Below are 27,308 nucleotides of genomic sequence, written 5' to 3'. Positions count from 1 at the left end.
GACAGTCAACCTCAGAGTCTCCGTTTGCCAGATATTTGCTGTCATCGCTTGTAGTTGTCCAACTTGTTCTGTGGTTGTCTAGCTTGTTCTGTTCTGTGTCTTCTGCTATAGTACCAGATGTCCTTCAGGCCCCAAATGGCTGCCACAACCTCCGTGTACATCAGGGCCTGCCATCCACTCTCTGTCTTTTCCACCAAGGAGGGCCAGTTCTCACAGATGGGCCTATGGACCCCAGCCAGGTGACCCAGGCCATGCTGGACCCCCAGCCCCCAGGGCTCACGGATCCAACAAATGCCTTTTAATTGGCAAGTCTGACTTATACAGAGAGGAAGAGAGACAGAGCAAGATCTTACCTCTGATAATTCATTCCCCAAGTGGCCTCAATGGCCAGAGCTGAGCTGATCTAATACCAGGAGCCCGGGGCTTCTGGGTCTCCTACGCAGGTGTGGGGTCCCACAGGCTTGGACTGTTCTCAACTGCTTTCCCAGGCGACAAGCAGGGAGCTAGATGGTAAGTGGAGCACCTGGGATTAGAACCAGTGTGCATATGGAATCCTGGTGTGTTCAAAGTGTGGACTCCAGCCGCTAGGCTACCGCGCCGGGTCCTGACAAATGCCTTTTTAAGGGAAAAAAAAAATTACCCTACACAAGTCATCTTTATTATTTTACTTAAAAAATATTCATTTTGTATTTATTTGAAAGGCAGGGAGACACAGAGCTCTCTCATTGGCTGACTCACTCCCAATGCTAGCTGAGCCCAGCCACTCTGTCCAGGTCTCCCACGTGAGTGGCAAAGCACGCAGACCCTTGAGTCTTCTTCAGAGCGTTAGCAGGAAGCTGGAAACGGGAGCAGGGCCAGATTCAAAGCTGGGCAATCAGTCCACCGCCGATGCCAGCACCCCAAGCGGTGCGATGTGCCAGTGCACACCCGCAGTATAAATTCCGTAGGCTTATAGCATTTATACAATCATGAAACCAAACAAGTTTTACAACTTAAAAGACCATGGCAGTAGGCATACTGCAAACACACACACACACACACACACACACACACACACACACACACACACACACACACACACACACACACACACACACACACACACACAGTCGTTTTGACAGAGTGTTGCTGTGCTTAGTGCCCGCTCCCCTTTCGCCAGGCTGAGGTGAATTTTCTGCCAACTACTTTTCCCAATTTGTGTCTTGGGCATCTTCCAAAAATATCGTGGAATTGTGTATTATGGAAAACTCCGCATAGATTTAAAAACTTTTTTTATCCCCACCCCCCAAAATTGTGGCAACTCGGACACCTTCCCAACTCCCTCTAAGCCACCGCCGGGCGGTGTCCGTTTCCAAGGGGCGCGGGACAAGCCCTGCCAACCGTCCCTCGGAGCCCACGACCCCGGCCCCGTCCTGCGGGAGGAAGGCACCACGCTCGGTTCCCACCCTGGCCCCCAGGGAGCCGCCCGACTTGCTCTCCTGCATTCCTAGAGGACAGCTCGGGCACGCCGCCGGGAACACGCTGCACCAGAACTAATCCCTGATGATTCACGGCTCCCAGCACCGGCACTGGGGCTGCCTCGGCCAGCTCCCCGGGGCCAAGGACACGTCAGACGGATCCCCCCACCTCCTAACTCCTGCTTCCCACAGGATTCCAAACTAGAGTTGCTTGGCCTTCTCCTTCAAAACTGAGACGCCCCCCGAACTCTGCCTCAGTGGCGTTCGCCTTTCCCGGCTTCGTGGGAGGCAAGTGCCGCTATCGACCCGCACTACCTAGCTTCCCCCACTGGGTGGCGAGAGGAGGCCAGTAGGGATGCGCATGCCCGCTGCGGGGCCTCTGCCACCGCCGCGACGACAGCGCGTGCCAAGGACTATGGGAAATGTAGTTTCTGAGTCTCCGGCTTCTCCGCGCGCGCCCCCTGCCAGGGATCCGAACACGACTTCAGCTCCCGGCAGGCCAGCGGGCGCGGGTGGGGACGGCAGGAGAAGAGGGAGGGGCGAGTGAGAGAAAAAGGTGGGCGGAGTCGGTGGGAAGGCCGAGCGGAGTGGGTGGGGCCTCGGCCGGCTGAGCCGCCGCTGCCGGCGGTCTAGGGGGACCCGAGGCGCGGGGCCAGGAAGCGCGGGGATCCCGTGACGGCGCTCGGAGGGGTCGCTCGGCTGTCGGCCTCGGCACTTCCACGTCCCCTCCCTCTCCGCCGGGACGCCCGAGAGCCCCGCGCGCGGCGGGGGCGCGAGGTGGAGCCGGCGGGGGCGGCCAATGCGAAACTGGCTGGTGCTGCTGTGTCCGTGTGTGCTCGGGGCCGCGCTGCACCTCTGGCTGCGGCTGCGCTCCCCGCCGCCCGCCCGCGCCTCCGAGGCCGGCCCCGCAGGTGAGGTCCTGGGGCGGCGCGAGGGGCGGGAGGCCCGGCTCCGAGTTGGGTGCCGCGGAGCTCCTCCGGGAATGGCTGCGAGGTGGAGGGGGGTGCGGAAAGCGACCGAACACCGCGGTTCCCCCTACGAGACAGATGCTTCTGTTCTCCCTCGGAATCTGAACGTGGGACAAAACTTGTGGGATGTTTCTGCGGGTCCTTGCCGCCGCCCCTCACCTCCTGGCTCCCCTCCCTGGCCCCCGGGGCCGGTGCCCGCAGCGCGAGTCCTTCGGCTGTCCCCCAGGCCTCGCGGGCGGCGCCCCAGTCCTGCTTGGCCGGAGCCGAGCCCCCCTCCCCAGTGCCCTGCAGCCGCTGCTTTCTGCGAGCTCGGGCTAGCAAGTTGTGTGTGCGTCTCCCAAGTTGTGAATCTTTGCTAGGTCAAGACGCTGAGTCTGATAGCGCCATGGATCTTGCCTGTGCGTGTGTGAAAAGGTGGCTGGGTTTTACTTTTAAGGAATAATTTTGCTGTTGAAAAGAATATTATGTTTTGCATTCTTAGAAGAAGCTCGAAGTCGGTTAACAAATCTGAAATAGGGCACTGCTGTGAGTGGAAGTCTTCCTTTGAGTTTAATTGGAGTCATGACATACACATGGTCATAAGCAGGTTCTCTTTAACAGTCGTGCCCATTTGCTGTATTAACGCAATCTCTGTGGGAGTGAAATCTTTGTTCCGAAAGATCGCGAACCTGATAGAATGCTTTGCCCAGGGCAGGTGCCCAGGGCATTATTTTACTAGTGGGTTTCATCACCCTCAGCAGTAGGTTTTTCTTGGTTTCTTTATGAGAGCTTGTCCTAGGATAGGCATAAAAACCTTGAAAGCTGTTTTGGAGATGAAATAATAGTCATTTTGTTTTTTAAGCACATTCCTACAGCAGTTGTTTACTTATGTTAAGATTTTTAAAAGTCAGCGTTGATTATTTGCGGTTCAGCAGATGGCTCTGTGTCTTAGCTTACAAGTAGAGTACTTGGCAGTCCTTGGAACAGTCTCGCTGTTAAATGAGATTATATTGGGGTTGTTGTGATAACGATCTTTTTTTCTTCTTCATTAGACAAACTGCTAGCTCTCTGAAAGCCTGTTTGCCTGGGGCCAATAGAATTAATTACTGTTTATCTCATCCAAGTAAGGTGGTTCGATCTGTTAACACGTGTGTTTGGTTTAAGTTTTATAAGTGGAGCTGAGAGAAGAGGGCGTGAAGTGCTTGGTAATGCCTTTGGAGCTGGTGTTATAGCTTGCTTGCTTCTTGCACAAGCCCTAGTGGAATATGCTTGAGGAACAGCCTTAAGATACTTATGACCTATATCGCGTCTTGGAGTTCAATACAAAGGCAAAAACCCTACATCCCAGATTACATCTAAGAAGACCCCCTGATAGCTTCTTAGTTTGACGCAAATTTGCAAATTTTTCCCGTTCCCTTAGTGCTTGGAGGGTGTCTTTATCCGCCCTCCAGCTAGACTACCTACATGAAGGTAAGAAGTAGATCATTTTAGATGCTGATTAATAAAGAAATGAGAAGTGTAGTGCTAGCCGTATACGTTAACTTCTGGTTAACTTCTAGTTTTTCTGGTCAGATAATCAGTAGGATATTTTATTTTGAACTGAACCTGATGAGCTTTCCTTTTTTCCCCCTCTTTTTGTCCTTTCTGAATTAAAAGTAGTAGCATCTTGATTGCTAAGTTTTCTTTTTTCTGTGGAGCTATTATATTTAAATGAAAACGTTTAGATGTTTTTACATCTTAACCGTACACTTTAAGCCTGACTAGGAAGAGAAAAGCCTAGATTTTGCAGTGTTCTTCCCTTAAATTGTCATATAAGGGTTTTTTTGGTTCTCTCTCTGTCATCTGCCTTTGTCTTCAGTCTCACTAAGCCATAAGCAGTAATTCTGGAAGGAAATTTACCTTTCCTGAGTATTGAAAAAGGCCTTCTGACTGGCAGATGATTTAACAGATAGTGGGGTACCTACCCTGCTAGCTCCTGTTGTAGGAATTACTGCCGTAATCAAGCCGAAGCACCTGCCCTCCTGTGGCTTACAGTCTACAAGGGAATAGGAAATAATCATAGCTGTCACCGGGGTGGTGATGAGTATGCTGGAGGAGAGGGAAGGAGTGTGCAAGGATAGAGGATGAGGGGCGGCTGTGAGGTTGGGGAAGGCCACACAGGGACCAAAAGGGCACATGTCCTGGTAGTACCAGGATCAGCAGCACAGGTGCGGCTGCACTGAACAGCTGAAGCCAGTAAAGAGGAAGCGTGAGTGACATTCCTGACACCTGTGGGTGTCAAGGGCCGGGGAGAATAGGTACAGGATTTCATTGCAACGCACAACTTGGGGGCAGTGCCTTAGCAAGAATGGCTAGTCTCTAAAACTAGCATGACAGGACAGGCATTTGGCACAGTGAGTAAAGACAGTGTTTGGGACACTGTATTCCAAGTTGGAGTGCTTAGCTTCAGAGTCCCTACTCCGGAGGCGGCTTTCTACTAACAAGTGCTCTGGGAGGCAGCAGGTGATGGATTGCGCAAGCAGCTAGGTGCTTGCTACCCTTGGGGGAGACTGGATTGAATTCCAGGGTCCTGGCTTTGGTCTTGCCCGATCCTTGCTGTTACAGGCACCTGGGGAGTGAACCTGTAGTTGGGAAATCTCTGCCTGCCTGCCTGCCTGCCTTTCAGTTCTTCTTTCTTTTGTAGAGATTTATTTTTTACTTGAAAGTCAGAAATACACAGAGAGGAAAAGACTGAAATATCTTCCATCCACTCCCGAAATTGCCACAATGGCCAGAGCTTGGCCGGCCTAAAGTTGAGAGCCAGAAGTTTCTTTTGGGTCTCCCATGTGAGTGCAAGGACCTAAGACCTTGAACTATTCTTTGCTGCTTTCCCAGGCCATTAGCAGTGGGCTGGATCAGAAATGAAGCAGCCAGGGCTTGAACGGGTGCCCCTATGGGTACCAGAGCCGCAGGTGGAGGATTAGCTTGCTACACCACTGTGACAGCCCCACCTTTAAATTTTTCATTATTTTTTTTTTTTAAGATTTACTTATTTTGATTGAAAAGGCAGATTTACAGAGAAGAGAGACAAAAAGATCTTCCACCTGCTGGTTCACTTCCCAAGTGGCTGCAGTTGCTGGAGTTGAACAGATCCAAAACCAGGAGCCCTCTGGATCTGCCACGCGGGTACAGAGTCCCAAGACTTTTTGGCATCTTCCGCTGCTTTCCCAGGCTACATACAGGGAGCTGGATGGGAAGTGGAGCAGCCAGGACATGAACTGGCGCTCATACGGTATGCTGGTGCTTGCAGGTTGGAGATCAGTTAGTTGAGCCATCATGCTGGCCCTGCTAAAGAAAGAAAATAAAGGAAAAAATGCGACAAAGGAGAATTTTCTTTCTAGATATTGGAAAGAAGCAAATCAAAAGAAAGGGAAAGAGCATTTCTACTCGAAAAATATCTAAGTGTCAGGTGTGGTGCTGAGTGTATGGGCCTGGCTCTCAGGGGGCTCACTGACTTTGGATGGAAATAGATGTAGGGCAAGTAGGAGGTCAAGACAAATTGAGCTTGTTTTGCAATTTTGCCTAAGGCTGAGTCTTCCAAAATTATCCTTAGATGCTAATTATGTCTCTGTGCTTCGGTGTCCTTATTTATCAAATGATGATCTCATAGGGCCATTGTGAAGATTGAATTAATAAAACACCCTGAACAGAGTCTGTAGTAAACACTGCAGGAAGCCTAGGCAGGAACGGTGCGGTGGCTGCCTGTGCTTGCTGTGGTCTGGGAGCTACCTTCGCGATTGGCGAGAGCACACTAATGGTCTACATCAACCTGCACATTGTTTTTTGGAGAGACAATTAAGACAGGTCTTCTCCTCCAGTGGCTGCAATGGCTGGAGCTAAATCGATTAAAACCAGGAGCCAGGACTCACTTCCGGGTCTCCCGCACAGATGCAGGGCCACAAGGCTTTGGGTCATCCTCCACTGCTTTCCCAGGCATCAGCAGGGAGCTGCATGGCAAGTGGAGCAGCCAGGACATAAACCATTGTCCATATGGGATCCCAAGGCATGCAGATGGAGGGTTAGCCAATTGAGCAATCATGCCAGGCCCTGTCCTTATCCTTAGATGTGTGGTGGGTTTGCATGTCTCATGTTTAAGATGTTGGCCTGTTTGGGGTTGGTGACATCACACAGCACGCACATGGAAGTGGAGTCTCGGCGTGATTTTTAAAAGTCCCTGGGCATGTTTCTAAAGCATTAGCGTTGAAGTCAGCCTCGCTTAGACTTTAATGTACTTTTGGATGTCCACTCTCACAAGCGCCCAGCAGATTGCCAGACTCTGAGGATCTATTACATATATCTTCAAGAAACGAAATGGCTGTGTCCCTGGGGTGATGGCTTGAGGTTGTGATTTGCTCGTGCCAGTTGGAAGACTGTTTACTGCTGTGTCGGGGCCTGGTAGAATGAGTGAATCAAGAGAGTGAATCACCTATTAAGCACTTACAAGTCATGATGACCATGTCATTTTTTTTTCTTAAATGATTAAACAAGTTATTGGTAGAAATGTTTGAAATTTTAAAAAAAGTAAAACATTCCATCTAAAGCACACCAGTGTAGTGTTCTGAGAAAATGAATGTTTTAACATGTGTGTTGCTGTGCAGTGTGCGTTCTTTACACATGTAGTTGTACAGTCTGGTGTCTCTTGCCATACCTCACTGATCAGCACCCAGATTGTAAAGCAAGGAGATTGCCAGTGCCCTGAAGTGGTCTCCGTGCTCCGCATTGCCGCTGCCCAGGGTGGCCACCATCAGCCTGCTCTGCAGCAGCAGCCAGTGAACTGCCTCTGGACGTTGCAGGAATGGAAGCAGACAGTTCCATGGACCGTTCTGACAGCTTGCTTTTCTGACTTCGTTTGATGTTAAACCCTACCTAGTGATGTGCTTCTGGCATTGTTTTTAATGACCGCATAGTATTCTATCATGTACCTGTGCCATAAGTTATAGAACGGGTCTCATTTCTTGTGCTTTGGTACAGCTTACAGCCTTTTACTGTTAATAAGGAACCCTGAAGAGTAGAGATCTCTAAGGTGATCTCTGGTTATTTAGGACAAGTTCTCAGCTGTTGATTCGCTGGAAAGACCGTGCTAGGGTCCTTGGTGCATATGGACTAATCACGCTGCGGAAGATTGCACCAGGTGACATTCCTTGCCAGCAGTGAAGCCGTTTTTGAAATTGTTATCAACGTTACCTTGGCATACCCATCATTTGGTTATTATTTAATGAGACATTTGTCAGTCTGATTGGAATGTAGGAGAAAATTGGAATCTGCTGACATAGGTTTGATTCCTAGCGAAGTTGAACATTTTGTAATAGTTGTAGTTGGCTTCCTAGTTTGTCCTGTTTTTAGCCCCCCCTTTTCTGTTTCAGGGCATCAGTGTCAAACTGGGTACCCTGTGCTTGCAACATAAAGCAGAAAGTAATGGGAGTATAGTCCCGAATTAATAAAGGGGGGGGCGTCTAGGAGCTGGAGCTGAGTCCTTACTCAAGTATGTATTCAACACATGTACGACATCAATTTTACACTGTGCATGTAGCACCCCGGAGTCTGTTGGACCAATTTACATTGTTGGTATGTCGTAGAAGGAGTTTTTTTTCTGAAGCCTGACCTGAGGGTATCTGAAAACAGTAGTTCTCCAAAAGGCCGTGTACTTCTCTGCAAGAAATACAGAAGCAGCTTAGACGGGGATTAGCAGCAGGGAGGACTGACAGTGGCCGAGGTGGAGAAAGATCAAAAAGTGGTTCACCTCCTCAATCCAAGGGATTTTCACATGCCACATGATTCTCTTTGTGTTTATTTACTCGCTTATTTTTAGAAAAGTCTTGGTAGGCAGTGATACGGAGAAGTCGGCTAAGATCCGCTCTTGTGCTAGTCCAGATGGATGGTAACAGTGAACAGGAACAGCAGCTAGAATTAATGACACACAAGGGATCGACTGGAGGAACTTGTCATTGAGATTTTGATTCATGAAGAAAAATTGTGTTCCATTCAATCTTTCTAAATGATTTGCTTTCCATAAAGAAATAATTGTCATCAAGAGTGGTTCTGTTATTGTGAAAATTTGCTTTTATACAGCAACTTTATTTTCTTTTTAAATACTGGTTCAGCAGGTAGGGGGTGTTTCCCATCAGCTGCTTCATTTCGCCAAGTGCCTGCAGCAGGTGGGGCTAGGCAAGCAGGAAGCCAGGAGCACACGCCAGGGCTCCCTGGTGGGTGGCAGGAACCCAGAGCCTTCACTGGTGCTTTCCAGGGTCTACGCTGGCCAGAGTGTGGCCTCGGGAGCCAGAGCCGGGAGTTGCGTGCAGGCACTCGCATGCGGGACATAGCTGTCTCCATCACTGGGCCCTTCACCTTGGTTCCTGATGAGAGGTACACCAGGCACTTAGGGGAAATGGAATTTTATTCTTTTTTTTAAAGATTCATTTATTTTCATTGCTAAGACAGAGAGGAAGAGGGACAGAGAGGAAAATACTCCATCCGATCATTCACTCCCCAAGTGACCAACGGCCAATGCTGTGCCGATCCGAAGCCAGAAGCCAGGAACTTCCTTCAGGTCGCCCACATGGGCGCAGGGTCCCAAATCCTTGAGCCGACCTTAACTACCTTCCCAGGCCACAAGCAGGAAGCTGGATGGGAAGTGGAGCTGCCAGGATTAGAACTGGCGCCCATATGGGATCCCGGGGCGTTGAACGCAAAGACTTTAGCCGCTAGGCCACTGCGCTGCCCTCCCCGCCCCGTTTTTTTAATGTATTTGAAAGGCAGAGTAGCAGTTCTTCGATCTCCGGGTCTGCCCTCCAGGTGACTAACAGCCAGGGCCCAGCCAAACCAAAGGAACTCCGTTGGAGTTTTCTACAAGGATGGCAGGGGCTCAAGTACTTGGGACATCATCATCCCCTGCCTGCCTAAGCATTGTTAGGAGGAAGCTGGATCGGAAGTGGAGGTGTAAGAACTCAAGTTGGCTCCCTGATACTCGGGTGCCACGAGCTGCTGCCCAGCAGGTGCTTTGAAACAGATATAAGCATATCCGGAGACGTGTCACCTCAGGCTGAGCTGCCAGCTGTGACGTGGCAGCCCCTCGGAGCAAGTCTCCAAGTCCTGGCTGCTCCACTTCTGGTCTAGCTCCCTGGAAGGGCAGTGGGAGAAGACCCAAGTGCTTGGGCCCTAGCTGCTTATGTGGGAAACCTGACTGTCAGGCTCCTGGCTTCAGCCTGGCCATCGGGGCCATTTGGGAAGTAAGTTGGTGTATTGAAAATCTCTTTGCCTCTCATTCTGTCTTTAATTCTGCCTTTCAGATCTGTAAAGGGAGATTGGGAAAGCTTGGATATCTGTGTCTCTCTGGTTATGGATTTCAGCAGCTTTCTGTGGAGCTCATTCAGCATGTTGAGTATGGGACCACTAGTATGGCCTGCATCTGCCCCTCTCTGGTCATTAGAATGCACTTAGTATTTCTGTTATGTTGTTGAGGAGCAGGTCATTATTGTTTCATATCAGCGTTTAGGTTCTCCAAATTCTGGCTCATTTAGAATTTCAGTGATAGATGCAACTTTCATGAGTTAAGTGTCTGAGAAAAAGATGTTTCTGGGCCATGAATTCAGAAAAGTGAATGAGCTGACCCTGGTCTTTAGTGAACTGCTTGTCACTAGCTTAATACTTGGACTGCTGTTACCAATCAAGAGGTCAGAGTTTAGTCCAATAAGCTACATCAAGCTGCATAGCTCCAGAATAGAACAATGATGATGAATGGAACTAACTTGCCTTGGATTAAATTTTAACCCAGGCATGTACTAGCTTTTTTTTTTTTTAGAAAAAAGATTTTTTTTAAAAAAAAATTATTTATTTACTAAAAAGGGGGAGTTAGATCTTCCATCCATCCATTCATTCTTTCCCTAGGTATCTGAATGTCCAGAGCTGAACTGGTCCCAAGCCAGGAGCCTTGTGTTTCTTCCAGGTCTTCCATGTGGGTGCAGGGGCCCAGGTAGTTGGGGTCGTCCTCTGCTGCTTTCCCAGGCGCATTAGCAGGGAGCTGGATTGGCAGTGGAACAGCTGGAGTCAAGCAGACATCTCCTGTGGGTGCCACAGCTTGACCTGCTAATGCACTGGCCCTCTAGCCCTTCAGCTTAGGACAGATAGCTGACTTCTCTGTAACTGTTTCATTTGTTTGATAAATAGTTCCTTCACAGGGTTGTGAACATTAAGTGTTAATCAGCAAGCTTCATCCATGAAAGTTTAGATTGACATTGAAGGTTCTTCTTTTAGAAGAATTCACTTTAGCATGAAACTCACAGTAGGATGAAATAACAAATATCTTTGTTTAACTTGGAATTAAACTATAATCTTTTTGAGGATTTATTTTATTTACTTGGAGGGCAGAGTTAGAAGGCGAGGTAGACACGGCTGATTCAAATAGCAAATCATGTGAATGGTTCATTTTTTACTGTCAAGGTTCAGAAGGTAGAATTATATTTCAATCTCTAAGACTTATCCTTAGAGGGCCCGGCGCAATAGCATAGTGGTTAAAGTCCTCACCTTGCACGCCTGGGGTCCCATATAGACGCCAGTTCTAATCCCGGCAGCCCTGCTTCCCATCCAGCTCCCTGCTTGTGGCCTGGGAAAGCATTCCAGGATGGCCCAAAGACTTGTGACCCTGCACCCGTGTGGAAGACCCAGAAAAGGCTCCTGGCTCCTGGCTTCGGATTAGCTCAGGCCCAGCCATTGCAGCTGCTTGGGGAGTGAACCATCGGACGGAAGATCTTCCTCTCTGTCTCTCCTCCTCTCAGTATATCCGCCTTTCCAAAAATAAATAAATCTTTAAAAAAAAAACTTAGAAAGAAGATGGAAAGATAGTTTGTGCTTGTTTTTCATCACCATTTTTAAGGCTGGAGAGCTACATAATTATGTATGGCTCTGATGGGAAACCTATTTCATCTTTATTCAGTGGTGGGAAATGATCCAAAATATCCACAAGAATAAATTATTGAAGTCTAGAAATCTTTGCTACATTAGCCACAATGTTTTTTTAATGCAGTAGGCTCTAGGTATTTAGTCTGCACAACAAAAACAGATTAAGATGTTTTCAAAGACCAAATAAAGTTGTTTTTTTTTTTTTTAAAGTCAAGGAGCAGATTCTTATGCTAAGATAATTTTAGAAGATTATGACGATGGGAACACAGGAGTTTTTGCACAACTGTCTTATTTTCTGCCATGGATGTGGCAACATTTTAGCGGCTGCTGTCGAGATCCAGTGTGTAGAGCCTCTGCCTGTGACGTCGGCATCCATACTGTCAGGCCAAATTCTGAACACACATCCCTCCTCCTGCTCATAATTGTTAGGTCAGATGTGCTCTGGGTTTATGGGTAACTACAGTGTTTTCTTTGTCATCCTCTGTAAACCTACACATGTTCTTAGGAACTTAATTTAGTGTTACATGTTGAGCTCACAGGCGTTGAGATGACCTATTTCTAATTTATTTTTTTTTGCTTATTTCTAGATAATTCAGCCTTATCATCACACTGGAAAGCTAGGCACTATGATGTGGTAGTGGGAGTGTTATCAGCTCGCAATAACCATGAACTTCGAAACGTGATAAGAAGCACCTGGCTGAAGCATTTGCTGCAACATCCAGCGTTAAGTCAGCGGTAGGTTGTTGGAGTCACTCCCCTGTCTACAGAAAGAAAAACGTGATTTGAGGAATCAGGATTGGGACTCAGATAAGTGGTCTCTCTGGGAGATGTAGCCGTTGAATTTTGCTTTTTTTTTTTTTTAATCCCCCATTGTAGAATTGATTCCCAAAAGTAAAGTCAGCCAAAAATTTGAAACCAAAATTGGTCTCATTGAAGAATAGTAAGCTGACTAGTTCACAGACTTGGTATTTATGGCTAGTTGAATGTGGATTTTGTTTTTTGTTTTGTTTCTTTTTTGGGGGGGGCGGTTGCTTTAGAATAGCAATTCTTACAAGATTCTGTTCCAGACTTGATTTCTGCTTAGACACACATGTGTGTAAATCGGGTTTTTTTTCCCACTACTCAGAAACTTAATTTTTTTTTTTTTTCAGTTTGAGTAGGTTTTTCCTGTAACATAGTTTTTGTGTTCTTTTTTTTTTTTTAAGATTTTTTAAATTTTTTATTACAAAGTCAGATGTACAGAGAGGAGGAGAGACAGAGAGGAAGATCTTCCATCCGATGATTCACTCCCCAAGTGAGTGCAACGGTCCCAGGCCACAAGCAGGGAGCTGGATGGGAAGTGGAGCTGCCGGGATTAGAACCGGCATCCATATGGGATCCCAGCGCATTCAAGGTGAGGACTTTAGCCGCTAGGCCACGCTGCCGGGCCCAGTTTTTGTGTGCTGTAGTAGTCTTTACTAGGTTGACCTGCAGTGTGTGTGACATGCCACACTCTTTCCAGGCTGCCCTAAGACAGCAGAGCTTCCGCAGCCCCCGTCCTGCCCATGTCAGATGGCTCAGTTGTTGGTGGGCACCTCCAGGCCCGAGTCCGTTCCCTGGGAGCCCAGCCTTGGAGATGTTATCCTGAGGCACATGGGAGAGAGTGGCGTGGGAAGTCGGACTTGTCATTAGGGCGAGAACCTAGGTGATAAGCAGAGAAAGTACTCTTGAGATTTTATCAAACTAGCAGTTTTGTGACTGAGGAGCTCTATAAGCAATTGCAGTTGTGAATTATCTTGTCACCGGTAGTGAGCATTTATAGATTTTTTCTCTTACTCCTAACAGCATTCATTTGCTTTCAGACAGATTTCTTCAGTTCAAGATCACAATGATAATAGAACGTAATATCAGGCAATTGCAAACTTTCATCATTATTACCAGACCCCCTCTAAAACCTGAGCTTCTTTTCCATCTCAGAAAATAACTCCTTTCTCCTTACTGCCCGGACCATAAGCCCCAGTGCTATGTCAGGCCGTCTCCGTGGTGTCCCCTGCATTTCAGGTCCAGAACTGAACCTCTTTCCACCGTCATTGCCACCCTCCTGACCTAAGCCACCCCAGTCTCTCACCTGCATTATTACTGGAGCTCCTTACCTGCCTTGCCTGCTCCTGCCTTTGATCCGCACCCCCACCCCATATTCTGTTTAGAAGAACACCCAGAGCGGTCCTTTTCAGATCAATCATGTTATGTCAGTTTGCTTCCCATACTTTTCTGTTGACTTTGCTTTCTCTGTTCAAGTGAAATGCCAGGTTTCCTGTGGTCTGACCAGGTCTACACCACTGTCCCCTGCAGTGGCCACCATGCTATGCTTCAGTACACTACCCCTGCTGCTCCCAGTGGCCTTGGCTCCTGCCGTCCTGCCTGCCTACCCACCCCACTCTTAGACTGAATGTCCCTGAGGCCCGCTTCCTTTGGGACCTTGGATGTCACGCTAACAGATAAGCCCTCTGTTAAATAGCGTCCCAGTCCTGTTTTGTGTCCATCTTCCCTTCCTTGACTTGATTTTTTTTTCTTGTTAGCACAGCCAGCTGGCATGTTTATTACATTAAGTTGTACGTTTATGAATTATTTATCTGTGCCCATGAGAAGGTAGGATTTGGAAGCAGTGGGGGCTTTCCATTGTTTGGTTGTAGGAAGCCTGAGAAGAGTGCCTCTTAGGAAAAAATTGCACAGATTTCAATTTTTAAAGCACATCTTTCAGTTCCATCTTCCATGAACTTTTAAAAGATCCCCAATACCTAAGACCCACCTTGGCACAGAGAAAGGCAGATGACTCAAAACTAAAAGTAGTGAGTAAACTTCACATTGAGACATTCAGCAGGAATTCATTGCCATCATAGCAGTCTTGGTTTAATTGAAATTTAGTAAGTACAGTGTTTTCTTTTATGAAAATGGTGAACTATCTAATGAAAACAGATAAAGCCAAAAATGACTTGGTGGAGCGGAGTAATTTTCAGAATGTAGTCAGAGGAATTAAGATAGCTAAAAAGGGGGCCCGGCGCGATAGCGTAGTGGTTAAAGTCTTCGCCTTACATGTGCTGGGATCCCATATGGGCGCTGGTTCTGGTCCCGGCAGCTCCACTTCCCATCCAGCTCCTTGCTTGTGGCCTGGGAAGGCAGTCAAGGATGACCCAGGGCCTTGGGACCCTGCACCTGCGTGGGAGACCTGGAGAAGGTTCCTGGCTCCTGGCTTCGGATCGGCACAGCACCGGCCATTGCGCTCACTTGGGGAGTGAATCATCAGATGGAGGATCTTCCTCTCTCTCTCTCCTTCTCTCTGTATATCTGACTTTCCAGTGAAAATAAATAAATCTTTAAAAAAAAAAAGATAGCTAAAAGACAATTCTGATGTAGCATATATTTGATAACTTAGCATATTTGTCCAATTCTGCCAATACCTTTATTTCAAATGCCAGTTCATAGAAACCATATAGCCTTATTTGTCCATTATTAGAAGAAAGTGTGTTTCTGCGGTTATGGCACACTCTTAGAACTAATGTTTCTCCAGAGGAGCAAAATTCAAATGTATTTTGATTAACTTAGTTCAGTCTAAGTCTTTGTCATAAAACCATAATTTTGTCAGTTTAACATATTCATTATGTGTCTGTAGCAGGCAGATTACATAGGTAGTGCCATGGAATACAAAGGTAGATGCATTATAACCCAAGTGTTTGAGGGGACTTGAGGTTAATAGGAGGAAACAGATGTGATAGTGTAACAAGGTGTTATATATGTTGTGTTGTAAAGATATATCAAATAGCCTAAGTGTTTGTCAAACTTCTAGCAGTTCTATGTACCTGCAGTCCAGGGAGTACCATTATGTTGATAAGTTGACCGAGCATGCACCACGGAAGGAATGAGGGACAGAGAAAAGCAGATTACAGGAGGGCAGGACTGTGGCTCACACGCCGTATATTGCCTGTGAGATAATTTGGTCTGGCTCTGCCAAGGCACCTGCAGGTGGAACTCAGTTTAATACATTTACAGCAGGCTAATTTTTTTTAAAGAATTATTTATTTTTATTGGAAAGGCAGATGTACAGAGAGGAGGAGAGACAGGAAGATCTTCCATCTGCTGGTTCACTCCCCAAGTGCCTGCAACAGCTGGAGCTGTGCCAATCCGAAGCTAGGAGCCTCTTCCAGGTCTCCCACTCAGGTGCAGGGTCCCCAGGCTTGGGCTGTCCTCGACTGCATTCCCAGGCCACAAGCAGGGAGCTGGATGGGAAGTGGAGCTGCTGGGATTAGAACCAGAGCCCATATGGGATCCCGGGGCACATACAAGGTGAGGACTTTAACCATTACGTATCGCGCCAGGCCCCAGCAGGCTAATTTTTAAGTGCTAATTTTATATGGCTTCTAAGTAATGTTTCTAATATCCAAATGGCCTTTGGCAGAAAATAGATTCCTCACCCCTGGAAGAGAGGAAGGAGGGCCTATGAGAGATGAACAGTAACCAGAGCGTGCAGAAAACTCTGTGGAAGATTAAGCAGAAGGAAAGGCCTTTTCGGACCAGGGCCGCTGAGGGACTGAATTAATGTGGTGACCTCATCAGAGAGTAAGGTCATTGAGCAGAGGAAGAGGAGGGGTTAGGTTGACTATTAACTTTATGACTGAGGAGTCGAAGCCCAGTGGAGACAGGACTAGATGAGAAGAGCGGGTTTCATAGGAAGACGGCTTGGTTGTCGGGTTGTTTGAGGTCCTGCAGGCAGCAGGATACTAGTAAATGTTTACTGACTGCGGAAAGAAAGAAGTGTGCTTCCATGTGTACATGCATGTTTACCTTCAAGTTTATTGTACATACTCATAATAGCCGTAGCATATTTTTTCCTGTAAATTCCTTTAGTCACTTGATGCTTATAAATTGCCAGGACATCTTGCCTCTAATCAGCTTAAGATAGCAATGGAAAAAGTAGTATAGCTCTGACCTAGACGATGCTTAATTTGTGAGATGGGTCACCAGAGCTTCTAATGTAGGTATCATGCGCAGTCTATTTGAGGTCCTAGGAATAAACGCATTGTCCGGAAGAGGGCATGGAAGGAATGAGTAAATCGATCGGGAAGACACAGAAGGACCAAGCCAGTGACTAACAGCCATTTTCAGTCCAGTCTTCTCAGTTTAAGGCAGAAGCAGTGAAGCTGACGAGCAGGGCCACGGAAGACGGAGGGGAACATTTTGGGGAGATCAGCAGTGTCACATCGTAGAGAGAGCAATGTAACACAGCGACAGCTCCACAGCAGCCCTCAGCAGGAGATGTCTACAGTAGTGCTCATTGAAGCTAAAACTCCTGTTTTATAAAATGGGTGGGAAGTGAGAAACTATAGGCTGGCATTTTAATTAACTTCTTTATAGGACCTCAGTATCAGGCAGTAAGAAAGGATGGTGGCTTAATAGAAATCACTAGTAAGATTTCACGATGTCTGATACGGAGGGAAAGCACAAGGGAAAATGACAGGCATGGGTGCGGTTTTGAGAATTTTGGTTTCAAATGATCTGAGCGTTAGCTGTAGCTAGGCTGGTCATATTCATGTTCCTTTCGTGTAGTGTTGCAGTAGAGCTCTCATTCCTAAGTCACTTGGTAGTGAGCAATTTTGATTTCTTATTCTCCCTTTTTGCTAGACTGGAAGAACAAAGAGAATAAAGCTTCCTAAATACTTGTGTCTCACAGTAAAAGCTCTGAGATGAGCGTGAGGACACGTGCATAAGCAAAGGGAAGATCAGTAACTGACGTTAACACTACCACTTCTCTCAGTGTGCTTGTGAAGTTCATAATAGGTGCTCAAGGCTGTGAAGTGCCTGTGGAAGACAGGGAGGACCCTTACTCCTGCAGACTGCTCAACATCACCAATCCAGGTGGGTCAGCTTTTTCTCAAGAGTGCCATGTATGAGTTTGATGCTGAGTAAAAGTTGCCAAGTTTAGTAGTATAGAGTCTGTTTTTAATAGACTACATGACTGTCTTTAATGTTTATGTCTCATCCTTTTTCGAGCGATTAAAATCAGCAAAGCTTTTACTATTGTACATTAATAGCGAAGGAGCAGCACTTTTCATTAGTAGAAAATTTTCATACATGTATTGATAGGTAACAGAATTTTTAAAATGTTTACTTAAAACTAGGTTAAAATTGTAGCTAATTTTAACTTTTCAATGATACAAAAATCATTTAGGGTTACTTCCGTGCCTGGAAGTCTTAATGAGCATCACTCATGATGCCGTGGGTGTGAGGAAAGTTTGGTAAACAGTGTTATCAATGCAACAGGATTTCCTATGCCCTGGTGGCTTGAAGTGTAAGTGCATTTGTTTTAAATAAAAATAGATTAAAAAAATACTGTCATTTGTTAACTCTTTGCTTTTTAATACATATTGTTCTTCTGTAGATGTTCTTACTTACTGAATATCTTAAAGCAAAAATTTTGTTATTATCCAGTACAGGTGTCATGCTGTCCATCAGTACTTTGCCTAGCTCATGGCAAAAATCTTTTATCTTGCTTTTTTCCCTCTTGTTCATGTCTGTAATTAGGCAGGAGCCATCGCTTTCCTGAAGTCATATTTGATTAGGCACCTACTAAGTATAAAATAGCTTGTAGAGACTCTACAGTGGAGAGCCAGGTGATCTGCAAGAGGGTGGGAAGAAAAATGAAGTTTGTTTATCTGAAAATAAGAAAAATGTAATCTATATTAATACTGAATATGCAGGTTGAACACAATACATATGTGTGTTTTATGAGTGTACATATAGAATTTGTTTTGAATGATAAAGCTGTGTAATCAACAATTGCTTAAAGACAATGCCACCATCATACAAGATGGCTGTGAGGATGCAAATTTCGTAAGGAGCGGCACACAGTAAATGCTCACTGTGTTTGACAATCTTATCAGTGTTCTATAGCAAGAAGTCTTCAGTGTTTTTTAAGTGATTTCTGTTAATTTTATATTATACTAATTGTGTGGCAGATAACATGTTTTGAACTGCCCAACAAGAAGAAATGTTCCTGCAATTTGCAGAACAAGACCAAATTTTCTGATTATTTGTGACTTTTTATTGTTCCTATTTATTCACATTTTTCAAGTGGTTGCTTCCAGTTGACTTAAATACAGTATTCTGTGATATACACACATGTGTATGCAGGAATACATTAAGATAATTCTGACAATTGAATAACTCATATGTGGCAGAAAACTTCATTCTTAATTCAGAATGTTTTGAATTTCTGGAAGCAGGCATGTGTGTCAAGAATGTTTTATAAATTATTGCAATGTGTGAAGGAATTATAACCAGTGTAATTGCCTGGATGATGCTGTCAGTTACATCACGTGCTTCACGTGATGAATGTAAAAGCTTCCTGGTATTTAGGTGATGCCTCTGTTGTCATTGTCTCCTTAGTTTTGAATCAGGAGATTGAAGCCTTCAGTCTTCCTGAAGACACTTCATCAGGACTCCCTGAGGACCGGGTGGTCAGCGTGAGCTTCCGCGTTCTCTACCCCATCGTGATTACCAGTCTAGGAGTGTTCTATGATGCCAGTGATGTGGGCTTCCAGAGGAACATCACCGTCAAGCTCTACCAGGCAGAACAGGAGGTGTGTACTGTTCCATACAGGGTTTCCCCCATTTTTCTTTTTCAAAAAACAATGTTTTCCTATGGTGGATTGGAAGGTTATATAATTCTGTCTGGTTGGGAGACTTCCTACAATTTGTTCTTCATTGATTGAATGCATGAATGTATAGTATGTTATAATGCTGGTTTGAGGGAAATTACCTATGAATAAATGTGTTATACCTAGAAAAGGAGTTGGGACCTGCATTGTGGTGCAATGGGTTAAGCTGCAGTTTGTGTTGCCAGCATCCCAGATTGGAGTGCCAATTCAAGACCTAGCTCCTTCACTTCCATTCCAGCTTCCTGCTAATGTGACTGGGAAGGCAGTGGATTATGGTGTAAATACTTGGGTCCCTGCCACTCATGTGAGAAACTTGGAGTTCCAGGTCCCTGACTTTGACCTGGCCCAGCTGTGGCTGTTGTCAAGAGAACCAGCAAATGGAAGACCTCCTGCTCTTTGTATGTGTGTCTCACAGTTTGCCTTTCAAGTGGATGAATCAGTCTTTAAAGAGAAAGAGTTGGTCTGGATTAGAAATTCCTAACCCAAAATCTTTTAAAGCTGAAGGAATTTTGAAAGTTGTTACTGACGCATAAAATGTTTAGAACTCCTAGGATATAAGAGAATCAATGCCTCTTCCAGCCCTAGAAGTCTGGAAAGAAGACTAATAGCTGTTTCAAATCTTTTTTTTAAATTATATTTATTTGCTTTGAAACAGACAGGGAGGGCCTGACACAATGGCTCAATGGCTGAATGTTCTTACAAGTGCCGGCATCACCATATGGATGCTGATTTGTGTCCCAGTTGCTCCACTTCCCATCCAGCTCTCTGCCAATGGCCTGGGAAAGCAGTAGAGGATGGCTCAAAGCCTTAGTCTCTGCATCCATGTGGAAGACCGAGAAGAGGTTCCTGTCTCCTTCCTTTGGATTGACTCAGCTCCGACCATTGTGGCCATTTGGGGAATGAACCAGCAGATGGAAGATCTTTCTGTCTTGCCGCCTCTCCATAAATCTGATTTTCCTTTCCAATGAAAATAAATGTAAAGAAACTGATTACGTTTTTTTCCTCTTGAGAATAGATAGCATTTTCCTGTGTTATCGTATGCCTAGAAACTTCAGATTATATCCTAGGTACTATGAGTGGTTCATTGAGAGCTCTGGATCCTTGCAAGTGCTTTGCTTGTTGCTTGTTGGTTAAGTGTACTTGAAACTGTTTCTCCTTGAAAGGCAGCAGCTAACATCTCTATTCAGTTTTGGCCTTAGATGGGCTGCTTTGGTTTTGTATTGAATGTGTATTTCATGAGTCAGCCACGGATTTGGGAAGAGTTTATGTGAAGAATGTGTGATTCTTTCTCTGATTCTTTCCTATCTGGAAAGTTATCATCCTACTTTTTTTTTAAGGTTTATTTTATTTGAAGGGCAGAGTTAAAAAGTGTTAGAGAGTCAGAGAGGGAGAGAGATCTTCCTTCTATGGAGCTTAGTGGCCGGGACTGGGTCAGGCCAAAGTCAAGGGCTTTATCCGGGCCTCCCATCTGGATGCAAGGGTCTAAGTGCTGCTTTCTCAAGTGTGTCAACAAGGAGTTGGATCAGAAGTGGATGGCTGGGGCGTGAATGGCTTACCATATGGGATGCTGGTGTTACAGGTGTCACCTTTACTTGCTATGCCACCCCTCATTCTCACTTTTTAGCTAAGGTGTTTGCCATAACTTTCGTCTGATTTTTTAAAAAGATTTATTTATTGGCACTGGTGGTGTGGCATAGCAAGTAAACCCCTTGCCTGCCACACCTATGTTCCATATGGGCACTGACTGGTGTCCTAAAATTTCCACTTCTCATCTAGCCCCCTGCTATTGGCCTGGGAAAAACGGCCGAATATTGTCCGAGAGTTTGGCCCTGTGAAACTCATGTTGCAGACCCAGTGAAACTTCTTGCTTCAGCCTGACCCAGTGATGGTCATTGCAGCCATCTAGGAGTGAGCCAACACATAGAAAATTCTTTCATCCATATTCTGTGTCTCTCGCATGCACACATTTATTAATTAACTTTGAAAAGAGTAACAGAGAGGGTAAAGTCTTTCATGCACTGGTTCATTCCCCAAAATTGCCAGAACAATTAAAGCCAGGAACTCTCAATTGCCCAGGTGGGTAGCAAGAGCTCAAGTACTTGGGTCATCTTGATTTCCCATGCATGCTAGCAGGGAACTGAACTAGAAGCAGAGCAGCTGAGAATCAAAGTTGCATTTCAACATGACATGACAAGGTTGCAAAAAGAAATTTAATGTGCTGCACCACAATACCAACCTCTGCCCTCTACTAAGTTTTCATTGGAAATTTTATGCCCTAAAATTGTGCCTTCAGACTGGTGCTTGTGGGCAGGGTGCATACCCCATGCTTTTCTCTTCTGAGAATGGATTGTCCTCTAGTTTCTACCTGTTTGCTATTTAGTTATCTCTAGGAGAACTGATCTGTTATTACCAGAGGCAGCAACTCATTCAAGTTTTCTTGGATTGTTTTTTATTGATGTTAATTGTTAACAAATAGTGCATTTTAAAGCATCATTAATAAATACACAAATTAAAATTACATTTCTTTTATTATTTTTCCTAGTCTAAAAAATTAGCAGTGTGTTCACACACATAAATAACAAATTCTGATATTTGCGACCATTTGGATTACACTGAGAAGAGCTTTCTCAAGTTACTTGAGAATTTAACTGTGGTTAGGGTACTCGGGAGTTATTTGGAATTATTTAACTAAGAGTTGGTTAAAGTTTAATTAAAACTGGACCTCAAATAGGTATTTGAAATAATATTCTGAATTCCATTGTTTTGCTCATTTAGGAATTTCTGAAGTAGTTGTTTTACTTGCTTGATATAGAGTCTCCTTTTAACTTAATAATGTCCCAATTATCAGTCCAGTGGTTTGCTTCATACTTGTGGTTCTGTGAGTGATATTTTCAGTTGCCATGTTTATAGCCAGAGGAGTTAATAATCTTTGTCTTCAAGAAAAGACTAGTTTAAGGTGTGTGCTGATGGGTTCATGGGTGGTCACAGTGCAGAAGGGACTTAATGCCCTTCTAAGAGCTGGCATGCATGAAGGAAATAGACATACTCCATTGAAGCACTCTTAACTTTGGCCTTCGGCATGCTCCTGGTATCTTTTCCAGACACTTTCCCTGTGGCAAGGTGAGATATCAGAGTGATGAGATGTTCTGGCTGAAGAGTGATGAACATGAGGAGCAGGCCTCTACTTTATTTCGCTCGTTAGTCTTTGAAGGTTTTGTTGTTGCTGCTGTTTCTATTAAAGAATTTTCTTAAAAAATCTATTTGAAAAGTAGAGTTGGATAAGAAGATAACAGAGATTTTCTATTCACTGGGTCAGTCCCCCAGGCAGAATCCAGGAGTGTCTTTCAGGCCTCCCCTGTGGCCTTCTTGCGCTTCTCTCCCAGATACATTAGCAAGGAGATAGATTGAAAGTGGAACAACTGGGTCTCGCACTGATGCCCCACAGAGTGCCAGCACTCAGGCTGCAGCAGCGGCTTAATGTTTTATCTCACAACTCCCTGCCCAAAAGTTGTTTAATTTTTAACAAAAAATTTAATTAAAGGGCAGAAGTAGACACAGAGATCTTCCATCCACTAGTTTCCTCCCACTACCCACAATAAATAAAGTTGGGCCAGGCTGGCGCCAGAGGACTACAGCTCAATCTGGGCCTCCCTTGTGTGTGTAGTAGGGCCCGTGTACTGGAGCAATCATCAGTCCCTGCCTCCAGGGGCGCACATTAGCAGGGAGCTGGGATGGAGAACAGAGCCAGGACTCTGAAACCAGGCAGTTTGGTCTGCAATGGGAGCACCCTAAGCAGCATCTTAACCACGTCACTGCATGTCCCGCCCCGCCCCACTGCCCAAGGTTGGTTGTGGAGACTCCTGACAACTGAGACCTGGGACCTTTCCCTTTATCCCCTGCCCCTGGAGGGAGTTTTAGGAATCTAGGAACTTGGCCTAACTTAATAACACTTCTTATATCCTGTGGTGCTTTTCATCGCAAGGTCAATTTATATATGTTTTAAGTTAAGTGAGAAATGAAATGAGAATTTCATGACGACTTTAATTATTTTTAATGTCTCTTTAATAACCACGAGACACTGACATTGAGGCACAGCTTGTTAAGTTACCACTTGCAAACATTGCATCCTGTATGACAGTACCAGTTGGAGTCCCAGTTACTCTGCTTCCCATTGAGCTGCCTGCTCATGCACTTGAGAAGGTAGCAGGGGATGGCCCAAGTACTTGGGGGGTCTGCCACCCTTGGGGGTTTGGCCTGGTCCAGCAGTGGCTGTTGCAGCTATTTGGGGAATGACTCAATAGGAAGATCTGTTTGTCCCAAAATTTCTGTCACTTTCCCTTTCCAGTAATAAATCTTTAAAACTGATAACTAGAAGACCCAAGTGCTCTTGAAATTCCAGAATAATGTTCGTGTCTGGTTGAGGCCATTGTGGATGAAAGGTGTTTAAAAACTTACTGCATATGTAGTATATGACATCAAGGTTTTTTTCTCTTTCTTCTGCCTCTTCTCCCCTCCCCCATTTGTAGGAGGCCCTCTTCGTTGCTCGCTTTAGTCCTCCAAGCTGTGGTGTGCAGGTGAATAAGCTGTGGTACAAGCCTGTGGAACAGTTCATCTTGCCAGAGGTACGGGGTGAAATGAGGTGTGTGCATCTGCTCCTCCGTGGAAGTGGGACATGAGCTCTGCAAGGTGGGCACTTGGTGTTATGTCCTCTCAGGGCAGCTCTCAGAGTGGCAGGTGAGGGGACCCAGCGTGGATGTCCTGACTGAGGCACTCCATAATTGCCTCGTCAGAGAACTTGATACCTCAGATTCCAAGGTCACTCTTTCTGACAGGTGTGGCACGTGGCCTGTTTTTACTTTCTGGAGTAGAGAACTGCATGAATGTTGTAATAGCAAAGGAGAAAACTAGTGATGGATTGATAGAAGACCAGAAGAACAAATCAAATAGTTTACTTACCTGAAGAATGGGAGGAAGAAATCAGATGGGCCCAACTTGCAGTCTGGATAAGACCTTCCCTGCAGGGTGGACAGTGGTGGACAACGCCTGTCCCCTGTAGGTCTCTCTAGGTCCATTCTTAAGTAGACGTGTGCTGGCATCTCCCCAGTGTCCTGAGCCCTGGGATTAAACACAGGGTGGTTGCAGAAACACATGCTTTGCCTGAGTCTCAGCCTCCCCAGGCTATTTTAGTGTGGTCTGCATACATTCCTGAGTGCAGTGCTTTGGGAACCAGAATAGCGAATCTATTTACTGGCCATCTCTTGAGAGTTGCTGTGGATCTGCCGTAGGGTTCCTGTTACAGCACCAAAGCTGACTCAGGCTGTGAAAGCTGCACAACCAACTGACCCTCCCGGCTAACTGGGAGACTTTATTTGCACTTACCTTTTGGAATGTGCTCATATGAATATGCTGCAGGTCTTCTAAGTTGAGAGCATGTGTTTAAAGTTACACACATGAGGACCCAGTGCAGTAACCTAGGGGCTAAAGTTCTCACCTTGCACACACCAGGTTCTAATGGGCACAGGTTCTAATCCTAGCAGCTCCACTTCCCATCCAGCTCCCTGCTTGTGGCCTGGGAAAGCAGTCGAGGAAGGCCCAAAGCCTTGGGACCCTGCACCCGCGTGGGGGACCTGGAAGAGGCTCTTGGCTCCTGGCTTTGGATTGGCTCAGCTCTGGCCACTGTGGCCACTTGGGGAATGAATCAGCAGAGGGAATATATTCCTCTCTGTTTCTCGTTCTCTCTGTATATTTGAGTTTCCAATAAAAAAAATTTTTTTTAAATCTTTAAAAAAAGTTACTTACGTGAATTATGTGACTGTGAGAGAGATGCCCTCTACACCTGTATGTAAGCCTCTATGAAAACATTTTAAGCACAAGCACAACTGAAGCACACTAGAAGATAGTAGAAAGCATGGTTAAGCTAAAGGTAAGCACTAAAGATGATCAGGTTTCCATAATCCAGAGCTAATCACATTTACCAGTGCTGCTTCTCTGCATGTATCGACACTAGGACTGTTCCGTTCATCCCATCTTCCTACCTCCTTTCTTCAACTTGCCATAACCCTCTTTGGATATACACTCGTTATTTTATATTGGCTGCGCAGAATACCATTGTGTGGAAATATTGTTACTTAACCCCACAGTGGATGTTGATATATTTCTAGTGCTTCAGTGCCCTAGAATGAGGACTGAACATACATAGCTGGTTATTTTCTTAGGAAGTATACACATTTTTAAAGCGTGCAGTCCTCCTCTGAGTAGTAGCAAGCAGTTTGTATCAGCCTGAATGGCCATTAGCAGTATGTGAGAACATCTGTTTTCCTGTGCATCTTAATTTCTTAACTTTCATATGTGAACTTTACTGCCTTTTAAATATAGACTGTGCCATAAGGTTAATCATTTAACTAGAATAGTGGCTCCAGTGAGAGTCTTGTCGAGGCCCTGGATCTCAGTTTTTCAAAGAAACCATTCTTTGACTTATTTACTCAGTGTATTTATGGAGAACTTAAGCACTGGGGCCATTGTTAAGATACAAGACAGACAGCCTTGCCCCGAAAGCAGCTTGTTCACTGCTGGAGAAAGAAGAACTAACGCTTTGTGCTGTGTACTACTGTTAGCTGTGTGTGTGTGTGTGTGTGTGTGTGTGTGTGTGTGTGTGTGTGTTTAACTAGTTGTTAAGTTCTTTTGGTACTGAAGCAAGTCAGCTTTTGCTTTCTGTTCCAGTCTGCTATGGGCAGAATGGCAAATGGTGTAGGAATCTCAGGCCAGCTGTCCTGGAAGTTGGGAGCTGGTACCTTCTGTCATTTCGTGGCAGAAAGCCTTTTCTGGGAGGTGACTGTGGCACTGAGACCCTGCCAGTACCAAGGAGTTTTAGAGGAAAGTACAGTACACAGCACAGGTGTCATGGCTTGAATATCATTTCTTCTACCCGAACTTATGCAGGAGTTTTTTTTTAAGATTTATTTTTATTTTAATTGGAAAGTCAGATTTATAGAGTGAAGGAGAGACCGAGAGGAAGATCTTCTGTCTGCTAGTTCATACCCCAAGTGCCTGCAATAGCCGGAGCTGTGCCAATCCGAAGCCAGGAGCCTCTTCCAGGTCTCCCACGCAGGTGCAGGATCCCAAGGCTTTGGGCCGTCCTCAGCTGCTCTCCCAGGCCACAAGCAGGGAGCTGGATGGCAAGCGGGGCTGCTGGAATTAGGACCGGTGCCCATGTGGGATCTTGGCATGTGCGTGGCAAGGGCTTTAGCCACTAGCTATCGCGCCAGGTCCCAGGACTTTGATTCTTAAAGTCTTCCATGTTACACTATTGAGAAGGTGGAAACTTTTTCTTTCAGATGGGTTTATGTATTTATTTTCTGTTTATTTGAAAAGCAGAGCTACAGAGAAAGAAAAGAATAGCCAGACAGAGATCGTTCCACTGTTTCCTGCTCCCAAATGGTCACAGCAGCCAGGTCTGGGTCAGGACACGGGAACTGCATCGGTATCTCTCACATAGGTGGCAGGGACCGGTGTACTTTGGCCCTCTGCTGCCGTTGCAGGCACATTAGCAGGAAGCTGGGTCGGGAGCAGAGCAGCTGGGACTTGCACCAGCACTCCATCGTGGGAAGGGCACTCGGCCAGTCACAGGAGAGGGTGGACATTGATCCAGCTGTGGTGTTGGATCGGGCCAGCACGTTAGGATAATGTGAGTGCTCATAATCCCTTTCTAGGAGCTTCAGCATGCTATGTAAGGGGCTAACAAGACTGGCATCTGCACAGTGCTTGGTTTGCACATTGAACTTGATGACCATTAAAGACAGTGAGTGGTTGCAGTGCTGTTTCTTCCTGGTAGATTGTGACCAGATGGTTCTGTCTGCGAGTCACTGCTCCTTTCTCCCACTAGACTTTGCTACATGATGGAAATTTTTCTCTTGTCACAATTTTCTTTCTTTTTTTTAAAGATTTATTTTTTTTTTATTACAAAGTCAGATATACAGAGAGGAGGAGAGACAGAGAAAGATCTTCAGTCCGATGATTCACTCCCCAAGTGAGCGCAACGGCAGGTGCTGCGCCAATCCGAAACTGGGAACCAGGAACCTCTTCCGGGTCTCCCACGTGGGTGCAGGGTCCCAAAGCATTGGGCCGTCCTCTCCTGCTTTCCCAGGCCACAAGCAGGGAGCTGGATGGGAAGTGGGGCTGCCGGGGTTAGAACTGGCACCCACATGGGATCCCGGCACATTTTAGGCGAGGACTTCAGCTGCCAGGCCATGCCATCGAGCCCAAGATATGTTTATTTTTAT

The 27,308-nt window shown here is 45.8% G+C and overlaps 1 protein-coding gene across 3 annotated transcripts in view; it reads left to right on the top strand.

Annotated features, from left to right (window-relative positions):
* Positions 1 to 2,045: 2,045 nt before the first annotated feature.
* The window catches only part of B3GALNT2 (beta-1,3-N-acetylgalactosaminyltransferase 2), a 43,615-nt gene continuing 18,352 nt past the window's right edge, over positions 2,046 to 27,308 (top strand). Inside the window, exons 1-5 of one of the 3 annotated variants that reach the window (XM_058669375.1) lie at positions 2,046 to 2,368; positions 11,926 to 12,073; positions 17,127 to 17,227; positions 18,758 to 18,951; positions 23,556 to 23,651. In XM_058669375.1, coding sequence (XP_058525358.1) covers positions 2,257 to 2,368; positions 11,926 to 12,073; positions 17,127 to 17,227; positions 18,758 to 18,951; positions 23,556 to 23,651 — 651 coding nt within the window. In that variant the 5' untranslated portion in view covers positions 2,046 to 2,256. The remainder of the gene's footprint in view (positions 2,369 to 11,925; positions 12,074 to 17,126; positions 17,228 to 18,757; positions 18,952 to 23,555; positions 23,652 to 27,308) is intronic. The other 2 variants (XM_058669374.1, XM_058669373.1) reach the window with 2 other exon arrangements.

Source organism: Ochotona princeps, chromosome 10, assembly GCF_030435755.1.
Source record: "Ochotona princeps isolate mOchPri1 chromosome 10, mOchPri1.hap1, whole genome shotgun sequence".
NCBI classification, from domain to species: domain Eukaryota; kingdom Metazoa; phylum Chordata; class Mammalia; order Lagomorpha; family Ochotonidae; genus Ochotona; species Ochotona princeps.
Note: the sequence above shows the minus strand (reverse complement) of the source record. Positions and strands in the feature narration are given on the sequence as shown.